At 44.9% G+C, this 18261-nt stretch overlaps 1 protein-coding gene across 4 annotated transcripts in view; it reads left to right on the top strand.

Annotated features, from left to right (window-relative positions):
- LOC135903997 (specificity protein transcription factor 3-like) overlaps positions 1-18261 on the top strand; it is a 70079-nt gene that overhangs the window by 31267 nt on the left and 20551 nt on the right. For all 4 annotated transcript variants that reach the window (XM_065434530.2, XM_065434538.2, XM_065434511.2 and 1 more), the window contains 2 exons: positions 8233-8388; positions 9850-10048. In XM_065434530.2, the coding sequence (XP_065290602.1) occupies positions 8233-8388; positions 9850-10048 (355 nt within the window). The remainder of the gene's footprint in view (positions 1-8232; positions 8389-9849; positions 10049-18261) is intronic.

The raw sequence follows: 18261 nt of genomic DNA, 5'->3' as shown, positions 1-18261 counted from the left end.
CTGATGGAGACAATGCATTGCCGTGTTTCTGCGACGAAAAGTGGAAACACTGCGTGTAAACCGATACGTACACAATAAGCTGGTATGGTTTATGTAGATACAAAACACATTATGTTCAATGGCCGCTGAGTCGGGGATTTGACTTGACTACTTTTAAAACGAAAGTACTGTTTAAGCCGGTACGGTTTAATGAGGTTTTATTGTATCACCGTCTTTCATCCCCCACTGGGCTCCGCATTTGCTCTTTCATCCTTCGCTGTGCTCATTCCCCCGAGCTACGACACCGACGTGAAACACAGGAATTGGTATCAAAGAGCTGCGCTCTAAAAAAATTTATTTTGAGTGGCCATCGTCCCTAGGCGCTGGCCCATAGGGCCGCTTCACTGTGCGGCATGCTTCTCTGGGGCAACGGAAAGATGCGCCGGCCGCGCGCATGGCAAGATCATAGGCTGCATTGTGTTATCACATTGCTAGCAACTTGGAACTAGTGTGGCTGGCTGGTATGAGGTTTTGGAAGAGCATCAAAGGCTGCCAATTAGTACTAGGAGCTGCTATTTCACTGCCATGTCCCTGCATTGGTGCAGGCACACAGACGCAGTCAAAATGAAGTTGTGTGCTTGGTTTTGGCACTGTTGGGAGGTTGCAGTTTTTACTGTCGTCACCGGCACATGGTCTTTGCCGCTTGGAACACCTGTAATATGTCCATTCTTTTTTCCGTGCTTTCTTTTTAAAGGACTCGCACATATAGCGACCAGTGTCTCATTTACGTCTTCGTTCGCAATTTCAGTCTTGGATCAGAGCGAGATACAGTTTTTCAGAGAGCACCTTCAGAGCTTGTTGCTTTCGGTGTGGTATAGCACATGCACTTGCCTTTCTGGCACATCTTCTTCCCAAGAATGAGTCCCAGCATAGGTTGGAGGTCAGCCAAAGTTGTGGGAATAATGCATGTCCCATGCTTATTTTTCACATGCGGGTGGAACTTCTTAGAGAACTATTTCGATGGCATGTGAGCTGTGTACCATTTCATGAACATGGTGTAGTGATCGTAGAACACGTTCGAGATGTCTTGAGTGCGTTTACCATCCAATTTCAGGCGACAATCTGTTTCGCTGAGATCTTGCATGTTAAATATCTGCTGTTGTTTTGACTGTGTTGTCTTGTGGCAATCCATTGGGCGAAGTGAACATGCAGGAAGTTCCCTTCCTGAAATGCAGAAAATGGGATATAAATGTGTGGAGAAACTTGCTGCTAACACCTTCTTAAATAAATATTTAATAGCCATCAAAGTTACGCTAGCTCTACAAATATTGTTGTGCAGCTCGTTTGCCCGACCAAATTTTTACTAAGTGGTGGAGTGAATCAATAATTACTTTTTATTTACATCTCACCATGACTGACATATATGTGTATATCAGAAACTTGAGGACCAGCATAATCGAAGACAACTTCACTTTGCTTGATAGTTTTAAATCTCCGGAAAAAACAAGTACATCCCGTAAGACAGAAGGCATGAGATATACCTTACTAGTTCAGTTGTGAGCCAAGAAATGTCTCCTTTAAAATTTTCGATGCTTACCTTTAGAGGCACAAGCTTTAGATGCAGATGCATCCACTACAACGTGCTTCTGCAATCATGTCGGCCACACTAGGAAAAGCAATACTATCGTCTTCTTGCCTCTATTCAAAGCTAGAATTTTCTTTATAAACATGCAGAGTCGAAGAGTAAACTCCACATGCTCTCTTGCCATCTGCATCACAGGCAATGCCTTCAGCTCAGTAATTGTCAGGTGGCATCCTCCTTCTAGGTATTAATTGATAAACTCCACATGCCCTCTTGCTGTCTGCATCACAGGCGACGCCTTCAGCTCAGTAATTGTGAGGTGGCATCCTCCTTCTAGGTATTAATTGATTCCACTTTCAGTTATGCAGACTAGCCTGCTATCAGTGTAAGAGCACAGGCACTTCATGTAAATAATGACAAGACAGCAGTATACTCGCCATTTGCAGTGTGTATGTTACGTGCTGCCAAAAGATACAGCTTATAGATGCCTTGGGGGACGGCGACGCAAGCTCCGTAGCAAAGTTTACTTCTGCCAAAGAGCAGAGCATAAGAAACCAAAAAAGCAGTCAACTTTGATGCAGGAATAGCGCAAGTAATGTTCAAGCAAGAAGCCCAGAAGAACGAACTATAAGTGTATCCTCAGTGTTTTTTATACACTAAACAAACTGACTCTCGTTTTCCATGATGCCTACTTTGACAGCAGCACCGCAGAATATTGGTGAATGCGTGTCAGAATGTGAAAACTCAAAGCAACAGACAATTTTGCCACCCATGCGGTAGCTGCACGTTTCAGTTGCCCTAGAGAAGCACGCAGAGCAGTGAAGCAGACTTACGAGCCCACGCTCACGGACGTGGTGAGCATTCAGCATAATTTTTTTTTTTCGTGCCTAAAACAAGCATTACTGCAATCGGTTTTTTCAGAAATAAATGTCTTTTGTACACCCTTCTAAATGAAAAATATGCGAAATCTCATGTTCAGGCACGTGTAGATTGTTGATGTGGTTCATGTAAAAATGTTTGGTTGAATTCAATGTTTGCGCTTCTTCCACTTTGAAATGACGCGCCCATCAACTTCAATACTTCTTTGACAGATTTACGGCCAACTATCCAGCCACATAGTGCACTTGTATTGTGTCTGTAAAACAGGCAGAATTTTGTAAATATAGTCAAAATTGGCACAGAATTGTAGTATTGTTTTACCACAAAGCACTGCGTGAGACAAAGTAGGGGCTGCCATTGAGCAAGAATAATAAAAGCACAATTTATTTTCTAGCAACCAAAACCTTTTTAAGATGCTCTGTGTAGTATTGTACTTTTGCGGGTGCTCTTTCACAGCCTATGTTTGCCCCACTAAGGCAACATCCAAATCACTGTTAGAGAAAGAAAGAATGTTTTTTTGCAAAAATAGCCTACGAGGTCTAATAAATAGTCCACTAAAATGATTGACCACAATTTTTTCGAATAGAATCAAAGAGGGTCAAGCGTAATGTCCGGGATGGTTGGTGTGGAATGGCCCAAATACAAGTTCACTTAATTCTTGGGAAACCTGTGCGTTTACAACCTTTAGATGAATAAAGAAAACCTTTTTTAGTTCAAAGTGAAACTTTACTCATCATTTCATGCTGATTAGGCTGAAATGTGATGGTGCGCAAGGCTGCTAGCAACTTGTCTGATGCAGCAGTTCAAAACATTTGTAAACTGTCGTGTACCTGGCAGTGTACCAAACCAACTGTACTACCACACCGCACCCTACCAACGCCTCCAAGTCTCATGCCCTTCTGTATTTCATGTGCTATGCTGTTATGAAATGCAGGCAGCAGAGTGTGCCAGGCTTCAGGTACGTAGAGAAAGGATGCTTGAGTACATGCTGCGCTCTCTGACCACCGCTGCAATAAACATGCACAGTCAAGGGGTTTTCTACATTCCGGGATCATATTTTTATAATGATCGGTTTAATTTTTCATCCTCCTTGCCCTTCGCTCAGGCAAAGTGAAACCATCGTTATAACTGAAATTGGGCACTGAGTGAACAGGTGAGGAGAAAAAATAAAAGGATAAATGAAGTGAAACATTACAAAATACAGGCTTTACTCAAATTCTCTGTCATAGCTATGCTTATCAGTTTTTCATGAATGTGCTGGTGCAGTGCTACAAGCCTCTGATTTTTTGCGCTGCCCTTTGCTGGATGCCAATGTAATGAAATAGTTTTTTGTTTAGAAATGTCTACTTGAGTACAGTGACAAGCCTCAAAAAACCAGGGGCTTGCAGCGCTTCACTGACCATGCTCGTAAAACACTGTAAGGCTCATTTTAATAATCCTGCTACTTGTGCGTCCCCACCGTGGTGGCTTAGCGGCTATGGCGTTGTGCTGCTAAGCACAAGATTGCGGGATCGAATCCCAGCCGCTGCAGCCACATTTCGATGGGGGGGCAAGATGCAAAAACAACTGTGTGCTACGCATTGGGTGCATGTTAAAGAACCCTAGGTGGTCAAAATTAACCTGTAGTCCCCCAATACGGTGTGCCTCATAATCAGATCGTGGTTTTGGCATGTAAAACCCTAGAATTTAATTTTCAGATTTTCCGTATTTTCAATGACGGCAAAGATAGACTAGCTGTGCCAGCTGTATTAGAAGTCATGTTGTTCACAGACGTACCAGAAAACATTCATTCACAGTGTTATTCAGAGGGCTTTATGCATTGGCTCTGCCTTGTGGTTACCAACAGCCCAATTCGCTCACCCTACTAACAGGCAGTGTCAGCGGCAATGGCAGACAACTATTATAACAATGTAATGGATATAATTAAATAAGTTTGGATCCCCAACTTCGCTACGGCCAGGTTTTATTGACTTGCATATTGAAGCTGGACTGCATCATCTTGCACAAAAAAAGGCATACTCTCAATTAATGCAGTGCAAGCACAGCTGCACTTGTTTTTTGCTGGTTAGTGCATTTATGAAGGTGGTAACTGTTTCACCATGGAGCTTTTTGTAACTATATTATCGATTGTGAATAATTTTTTGTAAATTGCACAAGCTGTTAACAAGAGGATCTACTCCCGTAGGGTTCAGTCACATTAAGTATTCTTAATTTGCCTTGGTCATCGGCATACTTGCTTAGAAGAAAGTTTATTGTTGCATGTTAGCTATCGCACACTGGACGATCAAGCGTAAGAAACACAAAACGTGCAGTTCACTAAGGGGACTTATGCTTGTAGAGCAAGTTAGGGGCTTGGTAGCAACAGACGGGACATGTTTAGCAGAGCTTCTTGCTGAGCAAGTTGACACATATTTGTGAAAAAACAGCAAACCAGCAAATACTACATGTATACGCATAAAAAATGTACTTGTGCTTGCCCAATGTATTTCTTCTTTTGTGTATTCATCTATTCACCAGACTTTATGTGTTCAGAAAGGGACACATAGAGGTACTGAATGTTGATTCAGCTGCCATTGTTCTGGTGGCCTCTCATCATAGGTGCCACAGCACAGGGCTCTAGATTGGCTTACTTTGTTAATTACAGAAAGCAGTGGCACTGAATCTAAATACCTTGGACGTGTTTTCTGTCAAAACACGATAGGTATACATGATAGAAATTTAAAAAAGGAAAATATGATAATTTTACAGTAACTAATGTAGAAATGTAATAATTTGTATACTTGCATGTAGGAGTATCTATATATATTTTTTAAGGGGCCCTGAACCACTTCTTATCAAAGTCGAGAAATGCATTTGAAGTTAAAATAGACTATTTCAAAAACACTTTGCCACAAGTACTTCAATGCATTCAGCAGAAGCAGAGTTATTGGCAACCGAACATCACACTGATGGTGCTTCTGTTCCTTCTTCAATGACTTGCAATGCAAAGACTATGGCAGAGCAGGGCTTGCCCGCAATGCTCCGCCTACTGAACATCGCCGTGGTGCGCAGTTCAAATTTGCTTTGGATGTTCATGTAGACGTCACTATTTCTGATTTGGCCGCCTGCGATGCACCAAACGCGGTTGTTCTCAGTGAGCTGAAGTGCGCTCAGCCAAAGGACGCGTCGCAGTACTCTGTGGTGGCTGTGGTATCTATCCTGCATAGCATACCGCAACTACATGCAACTTTAGTGCTTATGCGCAATGTTCGCTTTGTGAACGACAGGGCTTGAGTGCGCGTCCAAGCTAATATGCTCCAGTCCAGCTTTGTCCTGCACCAGCTTGATCGGCCGCTAATATCCATGTCCAACTTGCACATTTTGAAGCGCTGTCAATACATTCAAACTGGCTTACAACAAATTTCAAGCACCACGAAAAATCTATTGTTATAATCAGGTTGCATGGAACAAAAAAATCAAAATGGGGGATGGCGTAGCTGTTTCGAAAAAACTATAATGGCAAGGAGGCCAATTCTCCCCCCCACCACCTTCCTCCGTCTTGCTTTTGATTGCGTTGACTTGTTTAACTGTTTAACTCTGCTTCCTGCGTGCTCCGATCGCATGTTGTTAACAGGCCGCAGCTGTCGGTGTTGAAGATTGGCACTGCTATAACAACTGCAAAGAGGGGTCACAGGCAGCAAGTAATGAGCTCCGCCGAGGCATCGCTTCGGTGGCCCCAAAGGGCACCTTTTAAAAAATGCAGGAAGGTTGCCGCGGCAGCATCTCAGCTTGAGAAATCCAGAAGATTCGCTGAGACATACATGATTGCCACGAGCATCTCGCCACGTACTTCCCACTGGCTTGCACGAGCAAATTGCATGTCCGTCAGCCTTGCTTGCTTTATGCAAAGCTTGCCGACATCCTTCTCCAAGGCATCCAGGTGCTCTACGTAGTGAAGCAGAAGGTCCCTTGCGAAAACAATCCCACGAGGGTCAATCATATATAGGACCTCTTGCGGGGACAATGTTGAGGCCGCCTGCCCTACAGCGTCGGCGCTGCCGTCGTGGCCGTCACTGTTGCTGTCCGATGCAAGCACGTTTGCGATGATTGCCTCCTTGGTTAGAAGCACTTCCTTTCCAAATCCATAGCAGTGTGCATTCTTTTCACCGGTAACGTCAAGAATTGCCGATTATCAGCGGGCGGATCAGCCATCTTCCGTTTCGGCGGCGAGTCAAACGAGGCTGACAAGTAACGTGGCCAGGAACGACTTCTACGCAATGAACAAAGACAAGCACGAGCGACTTAATCCGTTAGCAGAATTGCGCAGAATGAGGGCCATAGAATAAAGAACCAACTGTGAGGGCCCAGTGAGCAATCGGGGAGCAGCGCCGGCAGCATTGTCAGCGCAGTTGGCGTGGTCCATTTGTGTTTCAGAGAATGGCACGGCACAGAGCTATGGGCTCAGCCCATTCGTGTTCAGAGGAGTGGAAGAGCGACGGGAGAGATGCGTGCAAGGCTGACGTGCGTCTCCCATGGAAAGAAGCGTGCAGCGGCAGTTTGGGTGGTGGGTGATTGTGCAGCGGCTCGCATTTCACTTTTTCTTTCTTCTTTTCGAGGATTTCACATTCCACTACCTCTCAGCACAGACACCCAGCAGCCAGACTTCATTGTTATAACCGATAATGCGGCATGGGGACATTGTAGTAAGCGAGTTATATCCCCATAGAAAACATACAAAAGCTGACAGTGCAGCGGCTTTGCATTGTTATAACCGATGTATTGTTAAAACCGTAAATGTTGTGGCGGTGAAAGGGCTTGTCACGGCATCCCATGATGGCATCCCATGAGAACATCGCTGCTATCTTGGAGGTCACACGCAGCAGATACAGATACATGCACGTGTCGTGTGTAGACAGTCAGTGCAATGATGAAATGATTATTCTGACTTTTTGAGATTGCAAACATATATGTGTTTCGTTTATTTAAGAAAACATTAGCAATTATGTATTATTGAGTATGTTTTCGCGATCGCAAAATCGATCAATAGTGTTGGTGGGTCCAGCTGCTTGCAATGATGCTGCATGACAACATTGTGGAACAAGTGATTTTTCACCATTTTTTACACAAGATTGTAAATTCTTGCTGCATGCAGTGCAGTAATAATTGGCTCACATGTTCACAGCCATTTCTATGACAGGTCAGCAACGTTTTCTCACTATGCTCAAAAAGTATTTCAGGGCCTTCTAAAGTGCTCTGTGTTATCACCACCAAGAGCGCACTTATGTCAACCGGCAGGATAAAGACATCATCTAGTGATCTCCCCTGTCTTGCATCAGCAGACTCCATCCTGCTCCTGCCCCTTTTACAACCTCTACTGACCTTGACTGCGTTTTCCTTCTCTTGACACCACTTATGTTAAATAGACCACTAGTTACGGTATTTGCTGTATGCATTAAATGACCTGTGCAACTACTCTTCTTTCTCTTAACTTCGACTAGAATATCAGCTACTGTGTCTAGCCTCAATCCGTGCTGCCACCTTCTTGTCTCTTAATGTTACACCTACCATTTTTTGTACCGCCATTTGCTGTGCGCTCCTTAAATTCTTCTAAAGTTTCCTACTCATGCTCCAAACTTCATGCCCTTGGTTTAGTACAGGTGAGATGCACTGATTGTATACTTTTATCTTCAAGAAGAATTGGTGAGTTGCTGTTCATGACTGAATGTCCCCCCCCCAGAAGTAAAGAAACCTGAACCCTGGGTCCATTAGGTGAATTTAGTGCAGCCGTCTCAAGTGTGAACTTTGGGGTGCAGGCGCAGGCACTGGCTGTGCAGCTTCCTTCGGGCCAAGTGGTCCAGGGCCAGATGGGGCAGCTGCTGGCGGCAGGGGGCGCAGCCTGGTGGCCCATGGGGGCCACTGCCATCAATGTCTCGGGCCTGGCTGGTCTTAGGTCACCCAACATAATTCAGGTACTGCTTTTGTCCTACCGATAGCATTCCACAAAAAACAATCCTAGCAGTGTGCGCAAGTCCCATTTAACACTTGAAGGGAATGTTGCAGAAGCTATGCAAGTGGTGCCCGCAGCCTCACTTGCCCACACAAGGCGCGCACCCCCACTTTGGAGTACAAAAATTTGGAAAAAACATTTCACAACTCGTCATGTGCATACTTCCGTGCTGGTTAATTACCACAAGCTGCTACAAGATGGCACTAGTCCATACCTGAGAAATCAAACTGCAAGTGTGTTCATAGTTGGCCGCCAGTAATTGCATTTATTTGCATAGCAGTCTGGGCACAGTTCAAAGCTTCAGTGAGCAGCTATAAGCCTGCCTCATCTAAGGCTTGCAGCCACTAAATATTCCGAAATTGCGGGCCTTACATGGATAAATACAGTAAATACTGTTTTGTGCACTTTCTTAAGTTTACCATTTGTAATGCTGTATGTTTTGGCCACGAATGCAGGTAGGTGGTGTGCTGTGGAAGTTGTGCAGAGAAAGGATTCACTGTCACTTCACTTGTTCCATAGTGAATAAGTTCAGACGTGCAGCACCTTCTGTGTAATAATTTGTTCCTATATTTTGCTTGATAAATTTAGAAGGTTGATCGTGTGCCAAATCGAATTCCTGTTTCTTGCTCTGGTGTGGCAAGCACAATTTTTAGTCTCGAATACAAGGAGTGTGAAAAATTGGCTCCAACCTCTATGATGTTGCCTGCTATGAATGAAACCAAGTATAACGCAATTATAGTGTGGGCTAAGGTTACAGCACACATCTGAAGCCCTCCCTTATGGAATCTCTCATAGATTGTGGTGCAGCCTAGGGACACAAAAAATCAAGTTTATATCAAGTGTATTTTTGAATTCTCTATAGGAAATAGTTTTTGCAAAATATTGAGACTCATTTCATGTGGATAGCATGGTATGTGAGAAATTGATGTAAAATCTAAAGATGTATGGCAGTGCCTTATTGGAATTCCTCCACCAGCTTCCTGTGACATCAGAGACTTGTTAAACTTGTTGACATTCTATGAATAAGAAAATATTTGTTGCCTAATAAAAAGAGAGAAGTCGACCCTTCAACATGCGAATGTTTCCATTGCAGGAAGTGACCATGTGGGCACAAACGCCACAAGATCTATGTCATACATTACTGGCGCTATAGTTCGGATTTGAAATTCAGAAAGAGCACTTAGCGCTTCATTTCCTTTTTGAGTAATTAGGCATTTTATTTTTGTGCTGATCAAATTGAGATAATTTTATTGTCTCCTTTGTTGCCACCCTTTATTGTCCCTTAAAATGCACCATGCTCTGTTTAGTAGTTGGGAACAAGTATTCTGCCAAGTCGTAGCCTGTCTCTCTCTTACTCCCTGCTTTGGCAGCTTGCACTGCCATTCTGATGGTAGCGTTGTGCCTTCATGGCATGTGCATGCAGGTGCAGAGCCTGCCTGGCATCCAAATGCAGGGGGCAGCAGGCGGGGGCGCAGGGCAGCATCACCTCCTGGGGGGTGGGACCCTCCAAGCGCTGGGAATCACACCGCAGGGCAATGTCATTGCCTCCCCTATGCAGAGTGCTGCACCCCTCAGCCCCCTGCAAACAGTGCAAGCTGCTCTGGCCAATGGGCAGCTCTTAGGTTAGTCCTCTTTTGCTCGTGTATTAATTTGGTGCTTTTTCTGTTTACTGTCACTGCAGTAATAAAAAACTGCATCCTAGCCTGGGAGATACTGTTTTTCATCTCTCTTTCAAACACTGAGCACTCCCCACCACTGACCTTGTTCCCTTTCAGTAAAGAGTACATTGTTGTGCTAACAGGAAAATAAAGATATAGGAGGGCAAGTAAAAAACTATAGGTCGAGCGCTGAACTTCAACTGATTTTATTCTTGCAGTAGAGCAGGGAGAATCAACAAATGCGCATGCATGCATCAGTGTTGTCTAGAGTGATTACAGTGATGTTTTTAACAGCTGCATCTCGTTGTCAAACAGAAAAGCAGACGTGTCACTAATCTAACTCGTGCCTCACTTTTATGTGATGTGTCTCCAAAAGTTATCTTAATAGCGTGTCACCACTCCTGCCAATTATTTTAATCTCGGGCAGTAGTGGCTGGCATCTGCCTTCCAAGCAAACCATGCAGTGTGCAGGTAAATGTGTATTACCTTTGTTAATTATTGACAGTTCATGCTCCTGGGCCCTGGTCATTGACACATCTCCCCGTTTGCCCATGTAGGACTTCCCAAATTTCAGTGGTATCTCGTAAATAATGTCCATCACACATTTTACATGCGGTATAGTGTGGTTTTTCTGGCATCCTGACTTTTTGTCAACGCGGCTTATGTGCAGACACAGTCCAGGCAACTTGCGCGGTGCCGAGAAAACAGCTGGCACACCAAACCTATTAGCGACTTTCTGCAAGTTGTGGGAAAGTTTGTGGATGTGTGGCAACACTGTAGGTTTGCATCCTTTTTGGTCAGGGCTAGACATATGCTTTTTTCCCTTCACCTCCTGGAGGAATGTTTTTGGTGCTGCCCCTACGACTGAGCTCAGGTAGCCGGCTGTGTGTAGCCTCACCAATTGCTTATCAATGCTAGCCTGCATCGTGTGAGGGCACGACTTCATGAGAGCATACTCAAGGCAGAGTGGCTATTGCTCTTTTAACTCACTTTGAATGTGCTAAATTGTACGGCAGCAATTCCTTCTGGGCGCTTGGGGTATACTGCCAGCAGATGTGGTTTTTGTCAAAAACTAAAAACAGATCTAAAAGCTGAAGACTACCATGGGAAGGGATTTCATGTGTAAATAGCATGCCCTTCCCATGTAGCCTGAAGACACCTAAGACCTCGTCAACACACTGGTCAACAGTAAAATCATGGTTACTTTTTAAAAAAACTAAAGAATCATTGGCATATCTAAAAGACTTGAGGTAGAACCCATCGTCAAAGGAACCATGCAGATTGCGGTCAATTGACACCAAGAAAATGTTACACAGCACAGGAGCGACGCAGGAACCAATGCATATTAAACACGGACTGCGCCGGGCACTCGTGATCCTTTAGTGGCTCATGAGTGTCCGGGCGCAGTCCATGGTGGATGCAGGAAAGCAGTGATCACCAGCAAGGGGATCAAGGAGAGGAGACGCCATGCCAGTAGCGCTGTGCAAGTGGGCGCGCGGGAGAGCACGGACATGCCCGTGGGCGTTTGCGCACATCAGCAACAAACCTTGCAGCAGTCGTGGACATAGCGCCGTCCATTCGCAGAACAGTTCAGACAACAATAACAGAGGCAGTCATAGATAGGCTTTTGCCTATCGCAGTTTAGCTCAGCAAAGTGCCCATAGATGTTTACTTGCCATTGAACATACAAGTCATCGTTAAAAAAAATAAAAGTAGACTTCAAATAAAATTCCACTAAAACCATAAAATAGTTGATGGACATGCCTTCTAAATTCTGAAAATCTACTGGGCCATTGCAGTCAATGCAATCCCTAACAGAGATAGACATTCCTGTTGGGGCACTGAGTAAAACAAATCAACTATGTCTACAGACAAAGCATGTACGATAGAGGCGTTTTTTTAGGAATTGAATTACATCTCTAGAGCTTCTGTCATGAAAGGATCATCCACTTGCAATGATTTCATATTATTTAAAGGAAACTGGCTAACTAACTTCTGCCAAAAACCTTTCTCGCTTATGATGGTACGGAACAGAATTCCTTCCTTGTGCGATATTGCTGTGAAAAACTGTTAATGCAACACCTTTACAATCACTTGTAAACTATTGCCTTCACTAACTTCGAAAGGTTAAGTTCTGTGCATAGTTTTATTGCGTGTTTCTTGACTCTTGTTGCTTTTTCTTTTGACTGGGACAAAGTTCTTTTCCACAGCTTGTTTGTCTTGTTGTTAAACGCACCTCCTGGGAAAACTAAAAAATGTCCTTCCTTGTGTCAGACTGAAGAAGTTGGTGGTCATTTTCTTTGAAAAATGTTACAATGGTCCTTGTAGCGTCTCTGGACTTGCCAGACCCCACCTTATTGGGAGCCGTACCAAGGGCATCAGCACCTTCCAAAAGGCATGTCTCCTGGTCTTCACTAGTGGCTTTCTTTGGTGTGCGTCTGTTTAAGGCCAGAAGTTCATAGGCTGGTACAGTGAAACCTCGTTAAACCGTAGTTGGCTGGAGCTTGGAAAAAGTACGTACTAAACGGTAGCACTCCTTAACCGAAATAGCATGAGATCACCCACTTACCTGTCAAAACTGGAACTCTGAGAGTGTGCGATGAAAGGGGAAAAGGACATGCAGTATTTATTCACTTCGCACGACAAAAGTTTTATTTTCATTTGATGCTGCGGTGGCCTGGCAGCGACGACAGCGGCCTCAAACTTACTGAAGCTGCGAGCCAGCTTTTCAGCCAGCACCCTCTTCTCGGCAAGCACTCGCATGGCAGATTCCTCGTTGGCGGTGCATGTTCTCCGTGCACGTTGGCGGTAGCGCTGCAGAAGTTGCGAAGCAACTTTTTCATTGCGGAGTGCTGTTCTCATCCCGACGATTGCATTCACGAGGCTGACATAACACGCATCTTCTGCCACTGCTGGGTCTGAATCACCCGTGCTGCCGCTTTCCGTGTCGTCTTCATCACTGTCGCTAGGCGACATTTCAGCAACAACAGAAGCAACGATGGCGAAAAGTCGAACCTCATAGCCAACATTCTTCGCGGTCGCAGCAGCGTCCTTTTTATCCGAGCTTGGGATAAAGATGCTTCGGACATCACAACGCTCTCTTGGCTCTCAGGCACGGTGCCAAAATGATGTTGATGTTGATGTGGCTTCACGTGCAAATGCACAGGATGCTTGGAGGCCATCATTCTGATTTCTGAGGCTTGTTGTTCTGCCGAGCCCGCCCAATAGAGATGATGCACCGTCGTGTTTGCGCGACGAAAAGTAGAAACGCCACGTGTTAAACTGATACATACGGAACGAGCTGGTATGGTTTATGTGGATACAAATACATTATAAAGACACACCAATACACACCACACCACACACAATACCACACAATACACACCAATAAAGAAAGGCGTCAGACAGGGAGATACGATCTCTCCAATGCTATTCACAGCGTATTTACAGGAGGTATTCAGAGACCTGGATTGGGAAGAATTGGGGATAAAAGTTAATGGAGAATACCTTAGTAACTTGCAATTCGCTGATGATATAGCCTTGCTTAGTAACTCAGGGGACCAACTGCAATGCATGCTCACTGACCTGGAGAGGCAAAGCAGAAGAGTGGGTCTAAAAATTAATCTGCAGAAAACTAAAGTAATGTTTAACAGTCTCGGAAGAGAACAGCAGTTTACAATAGGCAGCGAGGCACTGGAAGTTGTAAGGGAATACATCTACTTAGGGCAGGTAGTGACTGCGGATCCGGATCATGAGACAGAAATAATCAGAAGAATAAGAATGGGCTGGGGTGCATTTGGCAGGTATTCTCAGATCATGAACAGCAGGTTGCCATTATCCCTCAAGAGGAAAGTGTATAATAGCTGCGTCTTACCAGTACTCACCTACGGGGCAGAAACCTGGAGGCTTACGAAAAGGGTTCTACTCAAATTGAGGATGACGCAACGAGCTATGGAAAGAAGAATGATAGGTGTAACGTTAAGGGATAAGAAAAGAGCAGATTGGGTGAGGGAACAAACACGAGTTAATGACATCTTAGTTGAAATCAAGAAAAAGAAATGGGCATGGGCAGGACATGTAATGAGGAGGGAGGATAACCGATGGTCATTAAGGGTTACGGACTGGATCTCAAGGGAAGGGAAGCGTAGCAGGGGGCGGCAGAAAGTTAGGTGGGCGGATGAGATTAAGAAGTTTGCAGGGACGACATGGCCACAATTAGTACATGACCGGGGTTGTTAGAGAAGTATGGGAGAGGCCTTTGCCCTGCAGTGGGCGTAACCATGATGATGATGATGATGAAACACATTATGTTCAATGGTCAATGAGGTGGGGATTTGACTTTACTACTTTTAAAACAAAACTACTGTTTAAGGAGGTACGGTTGAACAAGGCTTTACTGTATACGTGGTTCATGGCTATACTTCGGCCCTTTGTCTAAGACACGGGTGTCGCTTTCCAGGATTGCGATATTTTCTTCAGGTACCAACTCTTTTTGTGTTGCCTTCTTGTCTTCGTGACATGAAGCAGTCCTCTAATGCAGTCCAACCACAATAATTCAGTAGCGTGATGCTTAATGCCTGACCAGTTGCATTAGTGATAGGTCTGTTTTTATGTTTGAAAACGAGGTGCAGCTGTTAAAAACGTCACTGTAATCGCTCTAGGCAACACTGATGCATACATGCGCGTTTGTTGATTCTCCCTGCTCTGCTGTAAGAATAAAATCAATTGAAGTTCAGCGCTTGACCTAACGTTTCTTACTTGCCTTCCTATGTCTTTCTTTTCCTGTCAGTGCAACAACGTACTTAATAGATCTCAATCAACTCGCCAAGAAAGAAGTTCCCCTCCCTTTCAGTATGTGAGCAAATAGTTTGATGGCAGTGTTGCCTCTAGTCATCCTCTACAGCAGGAGTTTCCAAACTGAGTTTTGTGGAGCACCTGGGATCTGCAGGCAGCATTTTAGGGTTATAGGAGAGGCCAGTATGAAGAAACAACCCCAACTCAATTTTCTTCTTCATTCCCGCTATTTCTTTATTTAAAGAACGAATTTTACATTGCAGTTTGGATTTAATGAAGCCACCGCATGCTAAAGCCACAAGACTCTTTGTTGTGCAATTTGTGGGCCTATGTTGCCTGCACTGAGTAAATTTCATTCATGTTTTTTGGGGGGGTCTGTAACACATGAGCAAGAATGTACTTGAAAGTTCTTCGAGTCACAAGCTGCTGCCTAATCCAGCAGTGTCTGCTTGACGTGGTCTACTCTCGCTGCTGACGAATGACAATCATCTATTTAAATTGCATATTGTAATGGGCATGCGAGGCACGCTCACGGTGTCAGGATTGGAGGCTCAATCCCATCGCTCGTGATCTGTTGTCAAGATTGGAGTCCGGCATGAATTAGAAGGTAGCTAGCCCGTGCCGTCGTCCGACTTATCCACGCTGAAAACGTTGATGAAGGGAAGGACTGCTTCTCATCGAGAACGAGGAATAAGGGATTATTTACAGTATTTACATGCAGTTCATCAGTCTTCCATGACTTCGAGAAAAAGTAAGTCAGTCGAACACGACTGCTTGAGAGAGTGTCTCAGTCCAACATGACTGCTTAAGAAAGTGTGTCGAGCATCTGCACAACAGCGGTGTATAAACACTCCCCCCTCCCCCCCCCTTGATTCCAAGGGGACGGAAACGTTCGTCCAGTCATTGTAAACACGCCGCCTTTCTCCGGGACGGCTTACACGCACACACACACACACACAGGTTCACGGTCCGGTCCGGAACCGACGTCGCACAGACTTCGTAGAACTCGGAGCGGACCCTCGCAGTGCACCCGGGTAGCCATTGTCCTGCGTCTTGGTCGGCGCGTGGGAAGGGGTCGTGGACGACGTTCCCGCAGCAGCTGCCCCACTCGCGGCCGACCCGGTTGGCGGTGTCGTGTTACGGCACAAAGCCTGCTTCGTCGAACTCATTCAGTCACAACGGCGACGAGGCTAGAGTGTGATGGTGGCGTTCCTTGAAAGTTGACGCCGCCGCCGTCGCAACTGGCTGGCAACACTTGCACCTCAGCTGGGCCTTTCTTAGCAATGGGTGATTTGTAGTTCAGGCACCTCATGGTCGGCATGCCACATTTTCGATACAGGCGGGTTTGCTTCTGCTGTGCATCCATTTCTGCCATATCTGGAACAAAAACACACTACAAGCCCTTCAATGCGTGCAAGGCTTATTATGGCCTGGTGACGTGGGCTTTTATGATTAGCCTTGTGATCGGTATATCGACGAGCATTCCACAGTGCGAAAGACGTTCAGCATTTGTGTGCAAAAAGAAATGAAAAATTATGCTGATCCATGCACTCTGGGAATTGATCTAAACGAAGCTTTCTGTATTGCTTGAGTTGATTCACGATAATGGGCAGGGATGTTTATGGAAAATTTTTAATTTTGTCAGTGTTTTGTGCATTACTAGAGTGGTCAATTAACACAGGGTGTCTACCAACCGGGAAAACCGGGAATTCTCAGGGAATTTGAACAGTCTGGAAAAACTCAGGGAAAACTCAGGGAATTTGTGCTTCCATCAGGGAAAATTAGCTGTAACTTTATTGAAAGGGAACGAAAGTCGTGTTAATGCTGGCTCCAGTAACAGAGGAATCGCAACGAATCGTCATTGACGCCGTGTCATCGGCACGATGTATTGCCAGAGTAGTTAACGATCGATTTTCCAGACGCCCGATTTTTCGGACATGCCCGATAATTTGCACGGTTTTGCGGCACCACCACGTACTCCATATAGTCAATGTATATTGCCCCGATTGCAGGTCTGAAATGGCATTAATCAAAGCCGCCACCGCCGCTATTTTGATTATCTCGCCGCCTCGAACCGGCACTCTCGCAGGCAAATCCGCAAATCCGTAACCACCACCGCGGCAACGTCAGGCCTAGCTGCTTCTATGTTCGCTATTAAGCTTCTTGCCGTGCGGTGCCGTGTTTTTCATTGAAAGAATTCGCCGCTATCACCAATGGCACCGACTCCACCTTTGTAATCCTAGCGATTGGCTTTGAAGCTCGCAGAGCACAGCGCGTTGCGTAATGCCAGTCTGCGAAAGCTAGCTTCGCCTCGGTACACTAGTGTTAGGCGGTGAAGCATAACAAGCGTGGGAAGGGGCCAATTGTCGCGGGACACAGTATACATTACTTAATTACACATGCGTGCACGTCGTCTTCTGTCACAGTACAAGCCCTGATATGCCTGAAAAGCGTACTGGCAGGCCTTCATAGCTTTTTGAGACGTGCCTGTGGTAATTTTAGCCCTTAAAGGCAGTTAAAGACATGCATTAATTTTTTTCAGACTGCCCGTTTTTTTCAATTTTTTTTGCGGCTCCTCGGAAGTCCAAGAAATTAAATGTTGACTGTACAACTGACCAAGAGGATGCTTCAGATGATCCAAGTGGTGAAAGCGTGGTAGAAGGAGGATGAGAACAGAAAGGACCGACGCACTGAGGAATTAACGGGAAAGGAAGGGTGCCGCCACCTTTTTGAAGGAGCTTGAGCTAAAAAAACTAAGTGATGGCTGATGCTGAGACACAGGTGTCCCTCATCCAAACCAAAATAAATTGTTTACGCAGTGAAACCCAATACTGAGATGTTGTGTACGGGCTGAGAGTATGTCAGGACAGTTGAGGTTGACTTCCCAGCTGCTGAGTGAGAACCTTAGTTGTGACAAAGTTCAGGACCTCATACAGATGAGCTTGCTATCAGTTGATAGAAATAGCTGATATTAAAAAAATATTTACTTATGTATGCATCTCCTTTTCATTCGTATTTGAAAATGTTCGACTTAATTTGGAATGGGCTTTACCATTTCTTTCGCTGTGCATTTTACTAACACCTTCCTTCTGTTTTCTTTTTAAATAAAATATATATTACTCCTTACTATTCAAACTGGATTAAGTCATTTTTTTGTTTCAGCATGCTTACTAGAGAGTGACAGCATCGGGCAACGTGGTGTCAGCCTGTCTTGACATAAAACAAAGATCTGGCTCATTCAGGGAATTTCGCAAAGGTGCTCAGGGAAAACCTGGAAAACTCAGGGAATTTGGAAATGTCAACTTGGTAGACACCCTGTTAACATTAAGCATTACTTGCATGCACCACTTTCATTTATCTACGTTGCAGATATAACACACTGT

The sequence above is a fragment of the Dermacentor albipictus genome, chromosome 1, assembly GCF_038994185.2.
Source record: "Dermacentor albipictus isolate Rhodes 1998 colony chromosome 1, USDA_Dalb.pri_finalv2, whole genome shotgun sequence".
Lineage (NCBI taxonomy): Eukaryota > Metazoa > Arthropoda > Arachnida > Ixodida > Ixodidae > Dermacentor > Dermacentor albipictus.
The sequence above is the reverse complement of the archived record's forward strand: the minus strand, read 5'-3'. Positions and strand labels throughout refer to the sequence as shown.